The sequence below is a fragment of the Saccostrea cucullata genome, unplaced genomic scaffold (assembly GCF_032062105.1).
Source record: "Saccostrea cucullata isolate Sc308-1 unplaced genomic scaffold, CSIRO_AGI_Scuc_v1 ctg266, whole genome shotgun sequence".
NCBI lineage: Eukaryota > Metazoa > Mollusca > Bivalvia > Ostreida > Ostreidae > Saccostrea > Saccostrea cuccullata.
In genome coordinates, this window is record NW_026935351.1 from 282,477 (window position 1) to 303,872 (window position 21,396).

Sequence of the window (21,396 nt, forward strand, 5' to 3'; positions counted from 1 at the left end):
ACATTTGGCGTATTCAAAATATAGTGCAATCAATGGATAGGGAGTTGTTGGCATAATCATGAATTAACACTACACATCTTTGTGCCGTATATCCTATCTATAAATGAATTCTTTGTGGCATTCATGAATTAGCGCATCCTCGTCTGCGCCAAAGCCGCTAAAATATGAAGCCTGCTATTTTAAATACACATATCCTATATCAAATTTTGTATGTAAGTTTTTTCTCATTTTGTTTACCTTGTTCTTCTTCTCCTTAGATTTGCTCTTGGACTTCTTTTTTCCTTTTCTCTTATCATTTTTCAATTTTCTAAAAGAAAAAAAAAATATTTCAAATTCAGTTAAACCTTTTGTAAGCGCTCCAGTGAAACATATCTGACAAATAAAGGTCAATAGGTCATACAGTCCTTGTCTCAACAATCAACATACCGGTACATAACTTATCATACAAGTGCCATATTGACCAAAATACACAGTACTACTAAGTACTAACTTATCATACATTAAATTGCAATACAGCCTGGAAAGCATACATTACTTTTTCATAAATATGATTCAGCTTTAACATACAGAAAAGCACAAAAGTTATATGTAGTAGCAGTAAATAAGATAAAACTCATATTCAAAGCGCAATCAAAATATATCGGTAATATTTCCATTTCCGTTTGTTTTCTCTACAATAACTCTTTGAAAGTTAGTTGATTTGATTTCTTGATCATTCTGTCGGCATGTATATTTCGCCAAGCGGTACGCCAGGAGCAAAAGAGGCCTAATGTGCCTGTAAATCTTGTGCATCTGTCTTCGTGGTTAATGTCAGTGGGCAGGGACTATTGAAATGGGAGGCCTCATGTAACCCAAATCTATTAGTCTACATTTTTAAAATCTAAATTTACAATTTTATTTCACCATTGAATGGAAATTTAAGGAATCACAAGCTTCCTCCACATGTTAAAGATTCAGAATTTGAGTTTTGTTTAAAAGCAGCAAACTACAAATAGAGGTCTCTTTATGGCAGCAATGTCCGTTCTGATAAAAATAATAAGTGGAAAAGAAAAAAGATCATTATTTAGACCCATTGGAGTGAAAACAGGCCAAGCAAATGAGTCAATATTTAATAATGGGATATTTTATGGCTAGAGAAAAAAAATGAAGACATGCAGTTACATCTCTTTTTATTATCCTGACATTTATATCAAATTACTTGTACTTATTTATCTCAAAATGATGCAATGGTTGGAATTTAGGCTGGACTGAGGGCATCAGCCTGAAAAACTCAATGGTTAGAGCACCTGACAAGTAATGCAGGGATCCTGGGGTAAGATTTCCAGTCCAGCCATATTGTTTTCCTTATATATTTCAATGTATGTTTACTCATTTCTCTTGCATACGTACTTGTTTTTGATGTTCTCTTCATCGCACCACTGAAACAGGTTGTGAAATTTATCCCTGAGGATGCCTCCTGTTAGGAACCTGGACAGCTCACTTCTTGAAGCTGGCGAAATCTGCAAGGTCGCCATTTCCAAGCTACTTTCTTACTGATCTACCAAAGCAATATATTTCTGCATTTCGCCCATCATATATTTTCTTGATTTCGAGTTTTCATAACTTGTATTTGCTAGTCATTTCACAGCGACGTAAAATAATGTCATGCAAGAAATGAAAGTAAAGAGTATGCAAGGTAATTTTTTGACAAAACGATTATATTTAAATGATACAAAAAATGAAAATGAAAATCCTTTTGTAGCCAAAAAAATAGTTATTATAAAAATAAAAATTGAAAATTAATATACAATACCCTAATTTAATTCTTAAAAGGGTGCAAATACAGCTAAATTCATTTTCGTTTTGCTAAAAGTATCCTCAACGTTATTCATCATGGTCTTCGGAGATTTTCGGAAGGTCATTCGGAAAATACGTCGGCCCTTTCCGTCAAATCACATATACGGAGAATACCGAAGAGAGTTTCGTGAAACTTTAAAAGCATGGTTTCAGCATATGAAAAGGATGCCAGTTTTTTTTAGAACGATTTATTTTTACAGAGAATAGATCTATGTAGAATATGTTTAATTTGCAAATAATAATTTTTGTACAACATTGAGATTAAGTTTTGACTAGAATGAAGACCAAATCTAAAGAGCTTATGATATAAATTATTTCCTAAAATACCTTTATCTATCATAAATATAGGCATATCGCGTTTTTATAGGAGGGGGGAGGGGTGTGTGTGTGTCAAAACTTTTAAAAGATATTCTATGTGAAAATAATCTTTCAAGTCACATCTGACACAAACTGCAATAATGTAGCCCTCTCTCCTTTTTTTTCAATCTGTTGAGAATTTTAATGACATATTCCGAACATTTTAAAAACTAAGATATGCAAAAAAAAAAAAAAAAAAAAAAAAAAAGGAGAGGGTTACATTATTGCAACTAATCTGAGGCCTATTCTTCACAGTTGATGGGGAAGTATAACATCAGTTTCACCGATCTGTTGAGAATGTTAATGACATTTTTTGATCATTTTAATCTTGGGTGAATGAAATTAAGATATGCAAGGGGTACAAAGTGTCTTGCATATGTCAGTAAAAGTACATATCAAGGGAAGTATATCATAAAATTAAAAAAAAAAACAAAAACACGTGCTTATGAAACACTGATGCCCCCTAGGTACGGCAGCTTGTACGTGGTTCTCAAATACCAATCAAATTCCGAGCCCAAGAGATGAAAAAAGTTACCCAAAGAAAAGACTCATTTTACTGAATATACCAATGAAATATGAAAGCACAAGCGCTAATCATTCAAAAGATATGATAAAGGTTATAATTGTAAGTAAAACTACAAAGTCAAGGTCAAAGGGTCAAATTAAAGGTGCCAAGGGAAAGGCCTTTTCACAAGAAATACACCTGTGAAATATTATTTACGCCTTATCACCTACTGGTCAATTACTAGTAATTATTTTGGCCAATGTTAATGTTTTTCAAAAGTACTCGAATCGCAAGGTCAAAATGTCATTGTTGGTGTCCCAAAGGAAGGTCCTTTCAAAAGGAATTCATCTGTCTGTCTGCAAAAACTTTAACCTTGTTCAAAACTTTTGATTTAGATGGAGGTATGGCTACCATATTTGACATGTGTATTCCTTGTGATAAGCCCTTCTTTTGAGTACCAACATATATGACCTCTTGGCCATGACTTTGAGGTTTGACCCACTTTTGCAACAAATTACCCAACTTTAACCTTGATCATGTCTTTTTAATAGTTAGTGCTAGGGCTTTCATATTTCACGTGGGTATTTATTATGACAAGACCCATCAATGGGTGTAAGTTTTTGACCTTTTCACCTTGGTAATAAAGTTTGACCAACTCTGAACAATACTTTAACCTTAGTCATATGTTTTGAACAGTTAGTACTAGAGCTTTTGAATTTCACAGGTACAGGTATATTTTTATAACAAGATCTTCCTTTGGGTATCATTAATTTTGAACGTGGAGTTTGACCTACTTATGAAACAAGATGTTTTTGTGAAACACTGATGACCCCGTATGGCAACACAGCGAAGTTTAAGCTTTCTCAAATGCAGATCAAATATGTTGGTATCTAAAGTAAGGCCATTTCACAAGAAATTCAAATGTGAAATATAAAACTCTAGCACCACCAGTTCAAAGGTTATGACCAAGGTTAACGTTTTTAAAGGAAGGACAAACTCCGGGATCAAGGTCAAATGGTCAAGGTTGTTGGTTTTTAAAGAAGGGCCTTGTCTCAAAGATTACATATGGGAAGTATGAAAGTGCTGACCCTTACCATTCAAAAGTTATGGCCAAGGTTAAATTTGTAAAAAGTAGGTCAAACTCCAAGGTCAAAGGGTCAAAGTTGTTGATATCCAATGAAAGGACTTATCACAGGGATTATATATGTGAAGTATGAAAGTTCTAGTCCTCACTGTTCAAAAGTTATGGGCAATGTTAATTTTTTTAAAACTAGGACAAACTCCAAGGTCAAGGTCAAAGGGTCAAAGTTGTTAATATCCAATGAAAGGTCTTCTCACAAGGATTACATATACATGTATGAAATATGAAAGCCCAAGCCCTTTCCGTTGAAATGTTATGGCCTAAGATAGAGTTTTTTCATGAGTAGGGAAATGTCCAAAATCAAGGTCAAAATTCTTGGTTTCAAATAAAAGGTCTTGGCACAAAAAAATGATATCTGAAATATTAATCTCCTGGTATTTACCATTTAAAAATTAGGGCCATAGTAAAAGTTTAGATTTTTTGTGTAAAAATTGATCAAACTCTAAGGTCAAGGTCAAAGGTTCAAGGCTCTTGACCTTTCAATTGAAGGGTCTTGTCACATGGATTAAATATGTTAAGTATGAAAGCCCTAGTCCTAAACCTTCAAAAATTATGGTCAATGTTGTATTTTAAAAGTAGGTCAAGCTCCAAGGTGAAAGTCAAAGGGTCAAAGTACTTGGTATCTAACGAAGCAACTTGTCACAAGGATTACATATGGGAAATATTAAAGTCCCAACCCTTACCGTTCAAAAGTTATGGCCAAGCTTAAAGTTTTTTCATAAGTACGGAAATCTCCAAGGTCAAGAGGTCAGAATTGCTGGTATCCAATGAAAAGCCTAGCCACAAAAATAAATATGTGAAATATAAAAGTTCTAGTATCTACCATTTAAAAGTTATGCCCAAACTTAAAGTTTGGAATTTTTGTGTAAAAGTGGGCCAAACTCCAAGTTCAATTTCGATGGTACCCAAAGAAAGGTCTTGTCACAAGGAATACACATGTGAAATATGAAAATCATAGCTCCACTAAATTAAAAGTTATGGGCAAGGTTAAAGTTTTTGCGAACAGACAAACAGACAGACAGCTAGACAGAGAGACAGACAGCTAGACAGGCAGACAAACAGACAGACGGACGGACATGACAAAAACTATATACACTCGAAACTTCGTATAAGGGGGGCATACAAAAAAAAAGAACTTTCGCCATTACATTTATATTTTGCATCTGTATTTATTATGGCAAGGTCTTCCACTACATACCATCTATTTTGACCTTTTGACAAACCAGAAAACACTGTCCTTGAATACAACTTTTGAATGATTGGTTCTTGGCATCCCCCATCCCTGTTGCTTTGTGCCTGAATAACAAAGTCATTTTCACATAATTTATTTATAAAAGTAATAAAATGTTTTACAACAATTTAATAAGAGTTTGAGTTTAAGCACATGACACAGCCAATGACGAATTCTTCTCCGGTAGGAGGGTGCTCAATTCCCAGAGGACATTCGGAGCCTGAAAGCTGTTGACCACAAGGACCTGCAAAAAGGAACTTCATGTTTTATACAGAGAAATAGAGTACGATTTAATTCATGACTATGTTACCTCATAATATAGAAATATGATGCTGAAATTTGTTTATCAAAGACGAATGAAATCGTATATAATGCAAGTACATGTACTTGTTATCAAATCAAAATATGAAAATTTGAAATCTAGTGTTTAGAACATTTTCACGCACCTGCTGGACATTTTGGCAAGCTTTCCCTTGGTGCGTTGTAAACAACTGAATAATACTCGTGGCAATTTTCACAGAAATGACTGGTACCAAAACAATGAAATAGAGCTAGTGAACAGCAAAAGCGGCATTTGTATTGCAGGTAGTCCAGTCCATGCTTAGAACACACCTACAAAATCACCTTTTTGATTAAAACTAATTTTAAGAAGATTGGAACCTTGCATCAGCAAAACAACCAGCAGTAAACCCTAGGCTATTCACCTAGCATGTACATGTGTACTACTAGTATCTTGTCACTATGTATCAGGAGTTATGAAAGCAAAATTTCATAAAAGATCAGACGGTAAAAGGCTTTCTCATTTTTTGGTGGTTTCACAACACATTGGACCTGTCAATACTTACTTTCTTTTTGGTGGTATCTTTGTTTTTAGTCGTAACACGACACAGTGGACAGATCAATTTTTTGGGATTCACCTCTTTTACCTCGTCCTGACAACGTCTCTCTCCACCAAAGTACGGCTAGAGAAAGATAAGTTACTATGAATTTTTGTATATCATGAATTTTGCGCCACAACAATCAATGTCAATCAGTAAAATGGGAAAAAAATGCAAAAGTACCTGTCGGCATCTTGAACACATGTAGTATGCATATGTGTCCATTGCAAATCCAGTCGGGTCTTTATAATATTTGCCTGATGGTTGGGTGATGTCTTTGGCTTGGAACAATCCGTCATGCTGCAGACGAGTCAGTGCTTTGGTTTTGATTTTTTCGTACAGGTGAACCAAAGGTGACATTATTTCACAAAGGTCAGAATGACTTATCGAAACCTGTTGAAAAAAAATATGATTGGTAATTTGTTTGATGTGGTCTGGATACACATAACTATAAGCATTTGTATTTTCAAAAAGTAATTCTTGTGTACCTTACATAAAGGACATAGCATGAATCCAAACGTAATCCTTGATCCGTGCCAGCGATTCTTCAACATTTGTCGGATACAGTCATAATGGAACAAATGTCCACAAACAATCTGGGGAAAGGGAAAAAAGTTTTATATTTGGTCTACTTGACAAGAAATGATCCTAACGCAAAAAATTGTCTTTGATTTTAAAGGAAGCAAAGCGGATGAAAATTTTATACACATGCCGTAACTATGAATAAGTGAATTGACGGTCTTTAAATTAAATTACTCCAATGAAGAATATACAGTACTTATCCTCAATTTCATTTTAAAAGCTGGCAGAATATAAATACTTGTATAATAGGTTTAGATGTCCACGGTTCAGTGCACATTATACAATAGCCATCTCCATAGAAGTTCTGATTCTGGCATCCTTTCATTATACAAGGTGCACAAACATTTTCATTAGGTATGCCCCCGCAATGATGTCCACACGCCAAGGGGCGTTGACAAGTTCTTTTGGTTTCCTGTGAATATATAAACTAAAATTAACATAATCTATATATTGATTAAAATTTGTTTTTAAAATGTGCATTTATTATATGTATCGAAGAAGGGAATTGGAATGGGTTGGGTAAGAGAGAGAGAGAGAGAGAGAGAGAGAGAGAGAGAGAGAGAGAGAGAGAGAGAGATGTGGCGAAGGTTATTGATAAATTAAAAATACAAAATCATGAGTGTGAATACCTATTAGACACCTTAAGTCATTAAAATTAAAGTGAGTTTGTTTATTCAATGCTTCGTTGTATGAGAGCATATGGAATGCCTGATTTTTTTATGCTTAAAATGAAATAGAGTGTATAATTTTTCAGCCCCCCCAACCTAAAAACCCACTACTTCAATATAGTTTTTCTTCCCAATTTTTTCAGTTAACCGTTTGATGGCTAGTATAAATGAAGGCATGTTTTACAACTAACCATGTTTTTTTTCACTGGTGTGATGCTAGCTGTGTACAGCCCCCCCCCTTCCACTAACCCTTTTCTTACTTATGTATGCTTTACTGATTAAAAAAAAAAATAATAATAATGAATCAAAAAATACATATTTTTATTTTATTACTTAATTTACCAGAGAGCTTCGAGACAACAAAATGTTTATGATGTGCGCATGATTAGTGCAAAAAGTATTTATTTAAAAAAATGACTCAAGGAAATAAGAAGCAGAAAAATAAGAATATTGCATTTAAGTTTTTAAAAAATATGTAAACAAATTTCAGTATATTTTCAAAATATATGCCAAATTTCAGAATATTGTACTCACCATTTGAGCATTTAATTTTTCCATCACTACTGCGGTATGACTTTATCTTTATATACAATGATACGTATAAAATCTATTTTTAGAAACGTCGTCGTGTTATATTTTTAGAAATACTAAGTATTCCAAACAGAAAAGGCAAGCTGCTGGAAGCACATTAAGTTTTCAAAAAATGTAATAAGACTTTGCTACAACTCTCGGGAAATCTGTATCAGATATTGTTGAGTAGATCTAGATACAGATGTATAAATATATATTTTATTTAGAAACGTAGTCCACCCTCTACATTCTGAGAGAGGAACGAACGACAACTCTGTATAAGAGACTGAACATCTTGTTAGAGAAGTAGTAGCAGCCTTTTTATGCGCCCGAATCGATAGACCCGAGGCGTATATTGTTTTTGTCCTGTCTGTCTGTTTTTTCTGTTTATCTGTTTGTTTGTCTTCAAACTTTAACCTTCGGCATAACTTTTGAACCATAAAAGATACAGGCTTAATTATTTATATTTCGTATATGCATACTCCACTAATTGAACTCGTAGGCGCTTGCTTTCAGGATGGTGTATTTTGTGTATCATGTGTTTTTCTAGGTGTGTCTGAATACCCTCATCAAAATAAAAATAAAAATTCGCTGAAATTAGCATGTTTTAAAAATGTCATATTTACTGTATATAGAAAGAGTTACAGTACTTTCAAATGACACCAAGGTCAATGACCTTGTGACCTTGAATGTGACTTGTATGCTATAATAGCTTTTTTTCAAACTTTGTTGCCGACGGGCCCATAGTGTTTCACAAACAAATCTTGTTTCAGAAAATGCAATATGAGCCTTCGCTTCTACTTTCAGTGATTCTAGTGTGACATGTATTGTTGAGTGGATGCTTTCCGGGTATACATGTATATGTATTTATATATTTGTATAGATAGACTGACAATGCATGCATTGAGGATTAAGCAAGATACAAGGTTCAATCTGTATACTATTTTCTATTTTTGTACTCTAATATACCAGGGACGTAGCAACAGGGGGGGGGGGGGGCAGGGAGGCCTGCCCCCTACTTTTTTCCCAACATTACCTTTACTATTACCTTTACTATTGAAAATGTCCATTGAAGGGTTGGTTGCCCCCCCCACACACACACTTCTTACCACAGTATAGTGATATAAAAGGAAATGTTGTATTGTATGCAAAAAAAAATTAGAAGTAAAAAGAAGTTGGCCTTGGAAAAAGTTGGCCACTTGTCAACTTTAACAGGTAAGTAAATTCTCTGGTTGCCCCCCCCCCCCCCCACTTTCAAAAACGATGCTACGTGCCTGTATACACTAACATTATCAATAATGTAACTCTTTTGTCTCTATAAGGTATATAATGGTACTTGAAAGTTTTGCCATAAAGAGATAACAGAGCCCATTTCACATAATTTATTTACATAAACAAGAACAAAAATGTGTACATGTGTAAGAACAAGTTTTACTGTAATTTAAAAAGAGTTAGAGTTTATGCACATGGCACAGCCAATGACGAATTCTTCACCAGTGGGAGGGTGCTCTATCCCCAGGGGGCATTCGGAGCCTGAAAGCTGTTTCCCACAGGGACCTGCATGTAAAGGGAAACATATTTGAATGCTATACCTAATTGATGAATATGCCACTTCAAATTTTGAAGAAAAAATATGCTGAATTTTGTTTATTAAAGACGAATGAACATTTTTAGCACAGGGCTTAAATTGTATAAACTATATAAAAAAGGTGGAAACTAGTATTTGGAACATTTCCACACACCTGCAGGACATTTTGGCAAGCTTTCTTCTGGTTTGTCGTGGACAGTTGTGTAATCATTGTGGCAAGTTTCACAGAAATGAGTGGTACCAAAACAATGAAACAGAGCCAGCGAACAGCAATATCGGCATTTGTATAGCAGGTAGTCTAATCCATGCTGGGAACACACCTACAAAACATTCATTTATATAAGATAATAAACAAAAAAACAATTATAACAATGAAATCTAAGCTTGTTTTTCCAACATGCACTAGTAGTAGTACATGTTACACGTTTGTAGCCCTTTCTTGATCAATCAAATGTGATACTAGTAATCATAAAAAACTTGAAGGTAAACTGAAATCTCATATAGTTTTTAAAAAATAACCTTTAAAACTCACTTTGTTTTTGGTGGTATCACTACACAGTGGACATATCAATTCTTTTGGATCCGCCTCCTCAACCTCGTCTTGACAACGCCCCTCTCCACCAAAGTACGGCTAGAAAGAGTTAAAAGTGTCGCTTAATCATTCTTCTTTTGGCGCCGGGAACAACCGATGCAAAATTGAAATCAAATCAGGAAAATGAAATGAATGCAAAAGTACCTGTCGGCATCTTGAACACATGAAGTATGCGTATTTGTCCATTGCAAACCCAGTCGGGTCTTTATAATATTTTCCTGATGGTTGGGTGATGTCTTGGGCTTGGAACAATCCGTCATGCTGTAGACGAGTGAGTGCTTTGGTTTTGATTTTATCGTACAGGTGCATCAAAGGTGACATTATTTCACAAAGGTCAGGATGACTTATCGAAACCTGTTGAAAAAAACTTTAATTAGTAATTTGAGCACATCTGCATGCATGTGTAATGTCGTTTGGAATGACTATATCAGCATTTGTACAGCATTTGTATAATTGTTTGAGAGTAATTCTTGTGTACCTTACATAAAGGACATAGCATGAATCCAAACGTGATCCTTGATCCGTGCCAGCGATTCTTCAACATTTGTCGGATACAGTCATAGTGGAACAAATGTCCACAAACAATCTGGGGAAATGAACAAAATTAGGTTAAAATGAGCAGAAATAAGTTTAACAAGAAAAACTTACATTAATTCTTTGAAGGAGACGAAACGGACTTTCAAAAATATGGTAGGTATGGAGGAACATTTTTATATATACATGCCCAGAGACATAAATAACCGTATAAAAATAAGAATACATATATAAGAGTAATCGGATTGTCGGTCTTTTTTTATTAAATGGAGAATATACAGTATCCTAAACAAAAAAAAATTAAGAAGAGATTTTGGGGAAAATATAGCAACCTGTATGATGGGTTTAGAAGTCCAGGGTTCAGCGCACACTATACAGTGACCGTCTCCATAGTAAATGTCATCCTGGCATCCCTCCACCATACAAGGTGCACAATAATTTTCATTAGGTATGCCCCCGCAATGATGTCCGCAAGCCAAAGGGCGTTGGCAAGTTCTAAAGGTTTCCTGTGAATATATTATTTATAATAGACATAATCTATTGAAATTGTGTACTTAGCATATGTATTGAGGGAGGGGGTGAACGTGAGAGAGAGAGATAGAGAGATGTGGCAAAGTTTATTGATAAATGTACAAAATATCGGACTGTTTTGCTATCACAAATATATTCCCTGTGGTTCTAAAGGGAGAGGGGAGGGGGTTATTTTTGTGATGAGAAAAATCCGATGCCAATAGCCAAGAGTCTTAATTTCTCAATTATCTAAAACTACAGTGAGTTCTATTCTTCAATATCCAAGAACATTTTTTTAAAAGAATCCCCCCTCCTCGCTATCCTCCCAGAATTGCAGATGTATACATTTTTTTTTATATCAAAAAATTTTTTCTTCACAAGAGTTTATCTTACTAATTTTACTAATAATTTTTCAGTTTACTATTGAAAGACAACCTGACTGTCCCATGTATATTTATTTTACGTTCATAGTATGATTTAAGACATCCCTCCCCATGTTACCAAAACTTTTTTTCTAATTGATCTTGTTTTATTTATTAATGTCATGCGACCCAAACCCTCTCCCCTATTAATCCTGTACTTTTTTTGACTGCAAGAATACGAACTTTATTGCGTTATTTACCTGGGAGCTTCGAGACAATTAAATGATTTAAATATCTATTGATGTATGAAAAGGGCGAAAAATATCATTTTTTAAACAAAAATATGATACAATCAAGGATGTTTACAAAAATGTAACGTATGTAAAATGCCATATTACAACTACATCAATTTTACTCACCATTTGAGTTCCTAATATTTCCATCACTATTGCAATTTCAATTTCTATAGAGTCTTTTTATACAAAAATGCGTAACATCTATTTTTAGAAACCTATAGCAGGGCTATATTTTTAGAAAAAAAATCCGAGGACTAGTTGACTTTTTTCTGAAAATGAAATCATGAATCTTTGCTTCAACTCTCAGAAAATCTGTATTATGTATTGTTGAGTGGATGATATACAGGTATATATACCCCCTACGCATATATTGGATATCATGTAGACTGACAAGGCATGCAGTTGAGGACTGACGATCGAAGGCTAAATATAGTACTACTGGAAAATTAACAGATAATTTTTTGTGTTGATATTTTACATGTAGGTGTATGAATTATGAATATGCGGCAGGAATTCATTGTACATCAGGGACTGGGTGTACATCAGGACTTATATTTGACGAGGCACGCGAGTTATTTTGTTTTTTTTTTCAGCTCAACTGTGCTGAAAGCTCAAGTGAGCTTAGGTGAGCTTTTTTGATCACTTATAATGTCCGTCGTCCGTCCGTCTGTAAACTCTTCACATTTTCAACTTCTTCTCAATAACCACTGGGTTTTACTTTATTTCACCAAAAACTCGGTACAAAGCACCCATGGGTAAAGGAAATTGTAATTTAAAATTTTTAAAATGGAGGACCAACCCCATTCCAAAGGGAAATAAATAAAATCAAATAATCAAGAAAAGACGAGAATAGGGTGCATTAAAAATTCTTCTCATGAACCACTAGACCAAAAAAGCTGAAACTTATGTGGTAGTGTAGATTCTAAATGTTCAAATCATGACCCCCGGGGGTAGAGCGGGGCCACGATAGAGAATCCAAGTTTTACATAGAAATATATACTAGGACAAATCTTTAAAAATCTTCTCAAAAACCACTGGTATGGCAAGCCAAATTCACAAAAATGAGCTAAACATAGTTTCACAGTCGAAAAAACTGTTGTAAACGGTTGTAAACTATATAGTTAAACGGACTATATTCCCATTTCTAATTTTTCTCTCTGTGATAACTCTTTGAAAAATAGCGGAGTTGATTTCTTGATAATTCTACCGGAATGTAATTTAGGCAGGTCGATAGGTCAGGCGCTAACGAGGACTGATATGCATACAAATCTCGTGCGCATCTGTGTCTGTGTCTGACGCTATAAAGGAGGCCAAATATGCATGTAAATCTCGTACGGCTGCCTTTGTGTTTGACGTCAGTGGGCGAGGACTGTTGAAACTGTCTTGCGAGTACTCGTGTAATTTAAATCGATGTCTACATTTTTAAGTCTAAATCTACAATTAAATTTCACAATGAAATTGAAATATAAGGAATCACTGTCTAGTTAGTATAGCATGCTAGGGACATCATCGATAGTGGGAAACATGGGATAATTTATGCATAGTTAACAACGTTAATCTATATTTTACATTTGTAAACCTTGACACCGAAAACAATCATTTGCGATTGCAAAACATAGATTATCTGATAAATACAGTTCCACGATTTGTAAAACTATGGTTTGCAACTCTTAACTATAGTTAACGATTTGATAAATAAAGTTTCACGATTTGTGAAACTATATTTAACTGCTCTTAACTATTTTTTGGCACGCAAATTCACAAAAATGATAAACATAGTTTCACAATTGATAAACTAGGTTTATCGACTGTAAACTATAGTTTACAAACCGTAAACCATAGTTAACGATTCATTAAGTATAGTTTTCATCTGTAAAACTATATTTAACGGTTGTTAACTATAGTTTACGAATGCTAATCTAAGTTTATCTGTCTGTAATAAGCGTTAACAATAGATTTTGTTGATAAACATAGATTCACGTTTTTAAACTATGGTTTACAATCGTAAACTATAGTTAAGAGTTGTTAATCATAGTTTCACAAATCGTGAAACTATATTTATATCCAGATCGTTAACTATAGTAAACGGTTTGTAAACTATAGTTTACAAATCGTGAAACTGTATTTATCAGATAATCTATGTTTTGCAATCGCAAAATTAATGATAGTTTACGGTTGTGAAACATAAATAATCGCGTTAACTATGGTTTACAGATGTAAAATATAGATTAACGTTGTTAACTATAGTTAACAGTCCGTAAACTATAGTTTACAACCGATAAACCCAGTTTATCGACTGTGAAACTATGTTTAACTCATTTTTGTGAATTTGGCGTGCCATAGTTTACGATTGTAAATTATAGTTTACAAACGTGAATCTATGTTCAACAAAATCTATTGTTAACGCTTTATTACAGACATATATATATTAGCATTCGTAAACTATAGTTAACAACCGTTAAATATAGTTTTACAAATGAAAACTATAGTTAACGAATTGTTAACTATAGTTCACGGTTTGTAAACTATAGTTTACAGTTGATAAACCTAGTTTATCAGCTATGAAACTATGTTGAGCTCATTTTTGTGAATTTGGCGTGCCATACACTGGGCCAGAAAAGCTGATACATGTACTAGTTATATAGAAGAATAATGAGGTGGGATCGATTCTAAATTGTTCAAATCATGACCCTAGGGGTATTATCATGTTGTAAATTTTGAATTTACTAGGTGGAGGTAAATGCAAAATTTACAACATGATAACGGGACAACATTAAGGAATCAGAAAAATCTTCTTAGGAACCAATGGGCCAGAAAAACTGAACTTTTTGATTTCTGAATTATCTCGGTTCAATTAACATTTTTATAGCTATTTTTAAAAGTATATATATAAAATCGTACGTGTAACTGAGCTAAAAAAAACTATTTCGAACTTGAATAACCTCCATTGACTTTCTTTTGTCAGTTACCAGTATTTAAATTTGAAGTTGATAAATAAATCAGTTATTGTTTTAGTTTTTTAAGATATCTAAACCCAACTGATTTACTTTGTGTATTTTATAGAAAAATTCTGTCTTTATATGAAATAGTAAAACAATTAATTTTGGTTATCTGAACTTATCAAAAATACACCATAAATGACTTCATGATGTTTCTTGTTCTCAGCTAGGATATAAACATATCAAGACAATATTAGTTTAAAAGTTTATTAACAATGATTAAAACGAGCTGGAATTGACACACAGTGCACAACCAATGTAAACTCTTCCCCGGTAGGAGGGTGCGCTATACCGAGGGGACAGGAAGAACCCGGAAGTTGTTTACCACAGGGTCCTAAAACAGAGGGAAAAATCATAAAAGTGTAAGATGTTTCATTGTACATTATATGTATCAAATTGCTTAACAGTATCTTGGTGTGTAAAAAGTGATTTGTATACAAATTATTTTTTAATACAAAAAGGGGATATACATGAATAAGTTAACTGTACATACCAGATGGACACTTGGGTAGGTTTGCTGTGGGTTTTCCGTGAACCACTGTGTGATTACTGTGACACGGGTCACAGAAATGAAATGGAAATATAAGGAATCACTGTCTAGTTAGTATAGTATGCTAGGGACATCATCGATAGTGGGGAACATGGGATAATTTATGCATAGTTAACAACGTTAATCTATATTTTACATTTGTAAACCTTGACACCGAAAACAATCATTTGCGATTGCAAAACATAGATTATCTGATAAATACAGTTCCACGATTTGTAAAACTATGGTTTGCAACTCTTAACTATAGTTAACGATTTGATAAAGAAAGTTTCACGATTTGTGAAACTATATTTAACTGCTCTTAACTATAGTTTACTATGGCACGCCAAATTCACAAAAATGAGCTAAACATAGTTTCACAATTGATAAACTAGGTTTATCGACTGTAAACTATAGTTTACAAACCGTAAACCATAGTTAACGATTCGTGAAGTATAGTTTTCATCTGTAAAACTATATTTAACGGTTGTTAACTATAGTTTACGAATGCTAATCTAAGTTTATCTGTCTGTAATAAGCGTTAACAATAGATTTTGTTGATAAACATAGATTCACGTTTTTAAACTATGGTTTACAATCGTAAACTATAGTTAAGAGTTGTTAATCATAGTTTCACAAATCGTGAAACTATATTTATATCCAGATCGTTAACTATAGTAAACGGTTTGTAAACTATAGTTTACAAATCGTGAAACTGTATTTATCAGATAATCTATGTTTTGCAATCGCAAATGATTGTTTTCGGTGTTAAGTATACTTTACGGTTGTGAAACATAGATTATCGCGTTAACTATGGTTTACAGATGTAAAATATAGATTAACGTTGTTAACTATAGTTAACAGTCCGTAAACTATAGTTTACAACCGATAAACCCAGTTTATCGACTGTGAAACTATGTTTAACTCATTTTTGTGAATTTGGCGTGCCATAGTTTACGATTGTAAATTATAGTTTACAAACGTGAATCTATGTTCAACAAAATCTATTGTTAACGCTTTATTACAGACATATAAACTCATATTAGCATTCGTAAACTATTGTTAACAACCGTTAAATATAGTTTTACAAATGAAAACTATAGTTAACGAATTGTTAACTATAGTTCACGGTTTGTAAACTATAGTTTACAGTTGATAAACCTAGTTTATCAGCTATGAAACTATGTTGAGCTCATTTTTGTGAATTTGGCGTGCCATACACTGGGCCAGAAAAGCTGATACATGTACTAGTTATATAGAAGAATAATGAGGTGGGATCGATTCTAAATTGTTCAAATCATGACCCTAGGGGTATGACGGTATCATGTTGTAAATTTTGAATTTACTAGGGGGAGGTAAATGCAAAATTTACAACATGATAACGGGACAACATTAAGGAATCAGAAAAATCTTCTTAGGAACCAATGGGCCAGAAAAACTGAACTTTTTGATTTCTGAATTATCTCGGTTCAATTAACATTTTTATAGCTATTTTTAAAAGTATATATATAAATTATAAAATCGTACGTGTAACTGAGCTTAAAAAAAAAACTATTTCGAACTTGAATAACCTCCATTGACTTTCTTTTGTCAGTACCAGTATTTAAATTTGAAGTTGATAAATAAATCAGTTATTGTTTTAGTTTTTTAAAATATCTAAACCCAACTGATTTACTTTGTGTATTTTATAGAAAAATTCTGTCTTTATATGAAATAGTAAAACAATTAATTTTGGTTATCTGAACTTATCAAAAATACACCATAAATGACTTCATGATGTTTCTTGTTCTCAGCTAGGATATAAACATATCAAGACAATATTAGTTTAAAAGTTTATTAACAATGATTAAAACGAGCTGGAATTGACACACAGTGCACAACCAATGACGAACTCTTCCCCGGTGGGAGGGTGCGCTATACCGAGGGGACAGGAAGAACCCGGAAGTTGTTTACCACAGGGTCCTAAAACGAGAGGGGAAAATCATAAAAGTGTAAGATGTTTCATTGTACATTATATGTATCAAATTGCTTAACAGTATCTTGGTGTGTAAAAAGTGATTTGTATACAAATTATTTTTTAATACAAAAAGGGGATATACATGAATAAGTTAACTGTACATACCAGATGGACACTTGGGTAGGTTTGCTGTGGGTTTTCCGTGAACCACTGTGTGATTACTGTGACACGGGTCACAGAAATGAGTGGTGCCGAAACAATGATATGTGGCCAAGGAGCAGCAATAACGACATTTATACTGGAGGTAGTCAGAGCCGTGACGAGAACACACCTAGAGAAAGAGAGAGTTAAGGTTAACATTTACTGGATGTAGATAAAAAAATTGGTTAAATCGATGTTGAAGTAACGGGCTACACAATTTTTCTTTGTAAATAACCACATGTGATTATTACTTTGTTTTTGGTGGTATCACTACACAGTGGACAGATCAATTCTTTTGGATCCGACTCCTCAACCTCGTCTTGACAACGCCCCTCTCCACCAAAGTACGGCTAGAAGGAGTAAAAAAAATACTGAAAGGGTACTGAGTAAAGCTAAAATGTAAACATCGGCGAATTAATGACGAATCACACCTTATTTTTTTTTCTTTATGAATATTACATGTATATTGTTATAAAAAAGATATTCTATACCTCCTGACACTTCGAACACATATAGTATGCGTATTTGTCCATTGCAAACCCGGCCGGGTCTTTATAATATTTGCCTGATGGTTGGGTGATGTCTTTGTCTTGGAACAATCCGTCATGCTGAAGACGGGTGAGTGCTTTGGTCTTGATTTTATCGTACAGGTGCATCAAAGGTGACATTATTTCATACAGGTCGGGATGACTTAAGGAATTCTGTTCAAGTATAAGCAGCAAGTCTGAGAGTGTTTGATACAAGTATTTTGAAACTTTGAAAATGTATACGATAAAGTCTATAAATAATTATACAAGTGCATATAAATAATAATCAATCAATCATACCTTGCATAATGGACACAACATAAATCCAAACGTAATCCTTGATCCGTGCCAACGATTTGTCAGCATCTGTCGCATACACTCGGAGTGGAACACGTGCCCACAAACAATCTAGTAAAAAGTCAAATAATTAAGTTAAATTTTAAGTAAGCATATTGTACGACATCCCTAATGTATGCCGAGGAACGACATGCTTTGAGAGATACACATGTAATTTAGGGAAAAATGTAACTTGGTAATATTTTTTACTTGAATAACAGGCTTTGATGTCCATGGTTCTGTGCAGACTGGACAATGACCATCTCCGTGATAATTGTGGTCCTGGCACCCCCTAACCATACAGGGGGCACACGACACCTCGTTAGCAACGCCCCCACAGTAATGTCCACATGGCAAAGGACGCTGACAGGTACTAAAAGTTTCCTGAAAATTTATCCAAATTTCAGATTTCGTGATATTTGCATTTTGCAATTTATTATTTAACGTCATAAAGAAAGCAGTCCCGCCACCTCCTTTATATGTTTATATGTTTATTCACCAATCAAGGGCCCACAGGGGGCATGAACAATTATTACAAAATGATAACATTGATTACAATTCTATATTAAGGATAATGTAACATGACTTGTGATTAAGTTTGACATTGAGAAGTGCATCACCACACTGGATCAAAAGCATAGAAACCATAGAATGATAAAAGAAAACACAATTAAATAAAAATGATAGATATAAGGTAAATTCAAAAAAAAAAAAAAAAAAAAAAAAATCTTGTAGTAATGGCAGTACTCTAATATAAAACTAGTGCATCTTGAATACAAAGGGCACAGGGGATGATACCTCTACACAGCCAGTCTGGCAAACCTGTACCCTAAGTATTGAAGATGGTCATTCAAAAAAAAATCATTTAAGTATTAACAGAAATAGTAATTTCAATTAATAAGTACTTAGCATATAATTATAAACTTAATGCAAACTAATCTCTTGGAGTTAGTTCAAAATATTTGACATATGCATACCCACATACACAAACACACACTTACTGTTACACAAATCCATGCATACAAAAATAATAATTTATATACAAATATATGTATGTATAGTATATATTATAAACATACACTTATTGTTACACATATCCATGCATACAAAAATAATAATTTACACACAAATATATGTATATATATAAACAAATGGTACTATCCTGTATAAATGTAAATCTGTGATCTTGAAGGTAGCATACAATTAATGTAAAGAAAAGGTAACTTGGACACAGAGGGTAAAGGGGACGATGCCTCTGCACAGCCGATTATTGGCAAACCCGTACTCTAAGAAAATTCAAGACACCCATTCTGACTGATTCTGTACATTTAAGAAGGGAATGAGGGGACACATTAAATTTCAATAAAAAAAAAAAAAAAAAAAAAAAAAAACCAGGTTTACTAATACTTTTCATACTTCAGCTCTCATAATCATTTTACTGACTTGAATCAGTATTTGCACATCCTCATTAGTCATGAGCCAATTTAACTTATTTTCACTGTCCAAGTTGTGGAAATTTTACAGGAATTGTTTATTAATTCATACAAGACTTTTCTTTCATCCTTAATGTGATTACAAAAAAGAGAAAATGTTTCTCATCATCAACTGTTTTGTTATTGCATCTATTGCAGTGTCTTTCTTCTCTAGGAATGCCTATATATCGACCCCTTTCAATATTAAGTCTGTGAGCTGATATGCGAAAACGAGTAAAATTTTTCTGTTCAAAATTCTTAAGTAAATTAAGATACTTTACTTGACCAAAAGTTTGTTTAAAAGTGCTATAGCATCTCAGCTTTTTATCAGAGTGTTTTAATTGAGAATTTGTATATAATATCTAAATAAACAATCTTTAAGTTCACGTTTGAATTTGTGCATTTTGAAAAAGTTAAATCACGAATACCCTCGATATTGGTAATAAGAAAATTAATGGAGCTGGGGGGGGGGGATGTTTTTCTCAAACAATGATTTGGATTCACAATATGCATCTTTTAAAATTGGGAAAGAATGGCCTAGATTTTGCCTATACCAGTACCTTATCATTGATCTTACAATGTCAAAGTGCAGGGGAAATCTACCTAAATCAGACAATACAGCAAAATTAGTTGCAGTTTTATGCACACCTAATACTGATTTACAAAATTTCAAGTGGAGTTTTTCACAGAATAAGTTGGAGTATATTTTATCAATTTACAATTGGGTATGCTTTTTTTTTTGTAAATGGATTAAAACAACCCCAAACTTCAGATGCATACAATAAAATAGGTTTAATTGTATGTATAGAGCGGACTCCCCCCCCCCCCCCCCTACTCCGTGTTCCACACCCCAAGGGTTCTTCGACTTTTAAAAAATAAAATATTTTTCTATGACATATTCACAAAGTATTACAACTGATAAAAATCTAAGCTAAAACTAGCCTTTAAATTTTACAAATTCATACTCTCTGATACTGAAACAGAAGTTCTGTTTTAGTGTCAGAGGGTATATGAATTTGGGGTACGGAACACGAGTGGGAGGGGGTCCCTTCCCCAAGCACCTGTGCTCTATGATACATTCTCAAACCATTGGACCAAACAATATTTTATCAATATTTTTCGCCCTGAGTTAAAAATATGCTGATGATGCTTTTCTTTTTAAACATTGAAATTATCTGCAGCTAGCAGAACTGCAAAAAGGTTTAAATATTCAAATGTTCAAATTAATTCAATAAAATGAGTTAAATTCTGTATACAATATAATTATGGCCTTTCTCTATTTTTCGGTTTCTTTTTTGTTTCCAGGTAAAAGTTGCCCTTGTTTATCAAACAGCAACAAAAAGATGGGAGATGGATAGTTTCAAATTTATTGACCTGTATTTGATTTCAAATAAATGAAATATTATACTGAGTATTTCGGAGCGAAATGAAACATGTAAAGCTGATTTGCTAACATAAGAAAAATAAGTAACGTCAGGTGCCTGTGATATGTATCAAATATTTCAAATGCTCTGAAAGTCCTTCAGCAACCAATAAATATCATTATTCACATAAAGAAAAAAAAAATATTTTCACTCACTGTTCTGGAGACAACATTTATCGTATCCATCTTTCTGTGCGCAATGAATTATTTCATAGAGATAGACTATATAGACAAACATTTTATACCAAGGTATGAAATTTCCCGAAAGAACTATTTTAAGGATTGAAAAACACTGGATTTTC

At 33.5% G+C, this 21,396-nt stretch overlaps 4 protein-coding genes across 4 annotated transcripts in view; all 4 read right to left on the reverse strand.

The window, feature by feature from the left end:
• LOC134242527 (E3 ubiquitin-protein ligase MYCBP2-like) overlaps positions 1 to 1,659 on the reverse strand; it is a 52,303-nt gene extending 50,644 nt beyond the window's left edge. The window contains exons 1-2 of the mRNA XM_062724631.1: positions 1,390 to 1,659; positions 238 to 307 (exon numbers count right to left, since the gene is read on the reverse strand). Of these exons, the coding sequence (XP_062580615.1) occupies positions 238 to 307; positions 1,390 to 1,514 (195 nt within the window). The 5' untranslated portion in view covers positions 1,515 to 1,659. The remainder of the gene's footprint in view (positions 1 to 237; positions 308 to 1,389) is intronic.
• Positions 1,660 to 5,159: 3,500 nt separating this feature from the next.
• Positions 5,160 to 7,818, reverse strand: LOC134242521 (E3 ubiquitin-protein ligase MYCBP2-like). The gene is made up of 7 exons (XM_062724622.1): positions 7,733 to 7,818; positions 6,769 to 6,942; positions 6,437 to 6,544; positions 6,132 to 6,341; positions 5,916 to 6,032; positions 5,517 to 5,682; positions 5,160 to 5,314 (listed from the first exon to the last, which is right to left on the reverse strand). Exons 1-7 carry the CDS (start codon positions 7,754 to 7,756, stop codon positions 5,199 to 5,201), a joined length of 915 nt encoding a protein of 304 aa, XP_062580606.1. The 5' UTR covers positions 7,757 to 7,818; the 3' UTR covers positions 5,160 to 5,198.
• Positions 7,819 to 9,140: 1,322 nt separating this feature from the next.
• Positions 9,141 to 11,824, reverse strand: LOC134242523 (E3 ubiquitin-protein ligase MYCBP2-like). Its single transcript, XM_062724625.1, has 7 exons — positions 11,774 to 11,824; positions 10,815 to 10,988; positions 10,427 to 10,534; positions 10,093 to 10,302; positions 9,889 to 9,987; positions 9,511 to 9,676; positions 9,141 to 9,325 (listed from the first exon to the last, which is right to left on the reverse strand). The coding sequence occupies exons 1-7, from the start codon at positions 11,795 to 11,797 to the stop codon at positions 9,210 to 9,212; spliced, it is 897 nt and encodes a 298-aa protein (XP_062580609.1). The 5' UTR covers positions 11,798 to 11,824; the 3' UTR covers positions 9,141 to 9,209.
• A 5,174-nt stretch (positions 11,825 to 16,998) lies between these two features.
• On the reverse strand, positions 16,999 to 21,378 carry LOC134242522 (E3 ubiquitin-protein ligase MYCBP2-like). Its single transcript, XM_062724624.1, has 7 exons — positions 21,251 to 21,378; positions 18,410 to 18,583; positions 18,164 to 18,271; positions 17,828 to 18,037; positions 17,588 to 17,686; positions 17,301 to 17,466; positions 16,999 to 17,140 (listed from the first exon to the last, which is right to left on the reverse strand). Exons 1-7 carry the CDS (start codon positions 21,278 to 21,280, stop codon positions 17,025 to 17,027), a joined length of 903 nt encoding a protein of 300 aa, XP_062580608.1. The 5' UTR covers positions 21,281 to 21,378; the 3' UTR covers positions 16,999 to 17,024.
• Between the last annotated feature and the right edge of the window lie 18 nt (positions 21,379 to 21,396).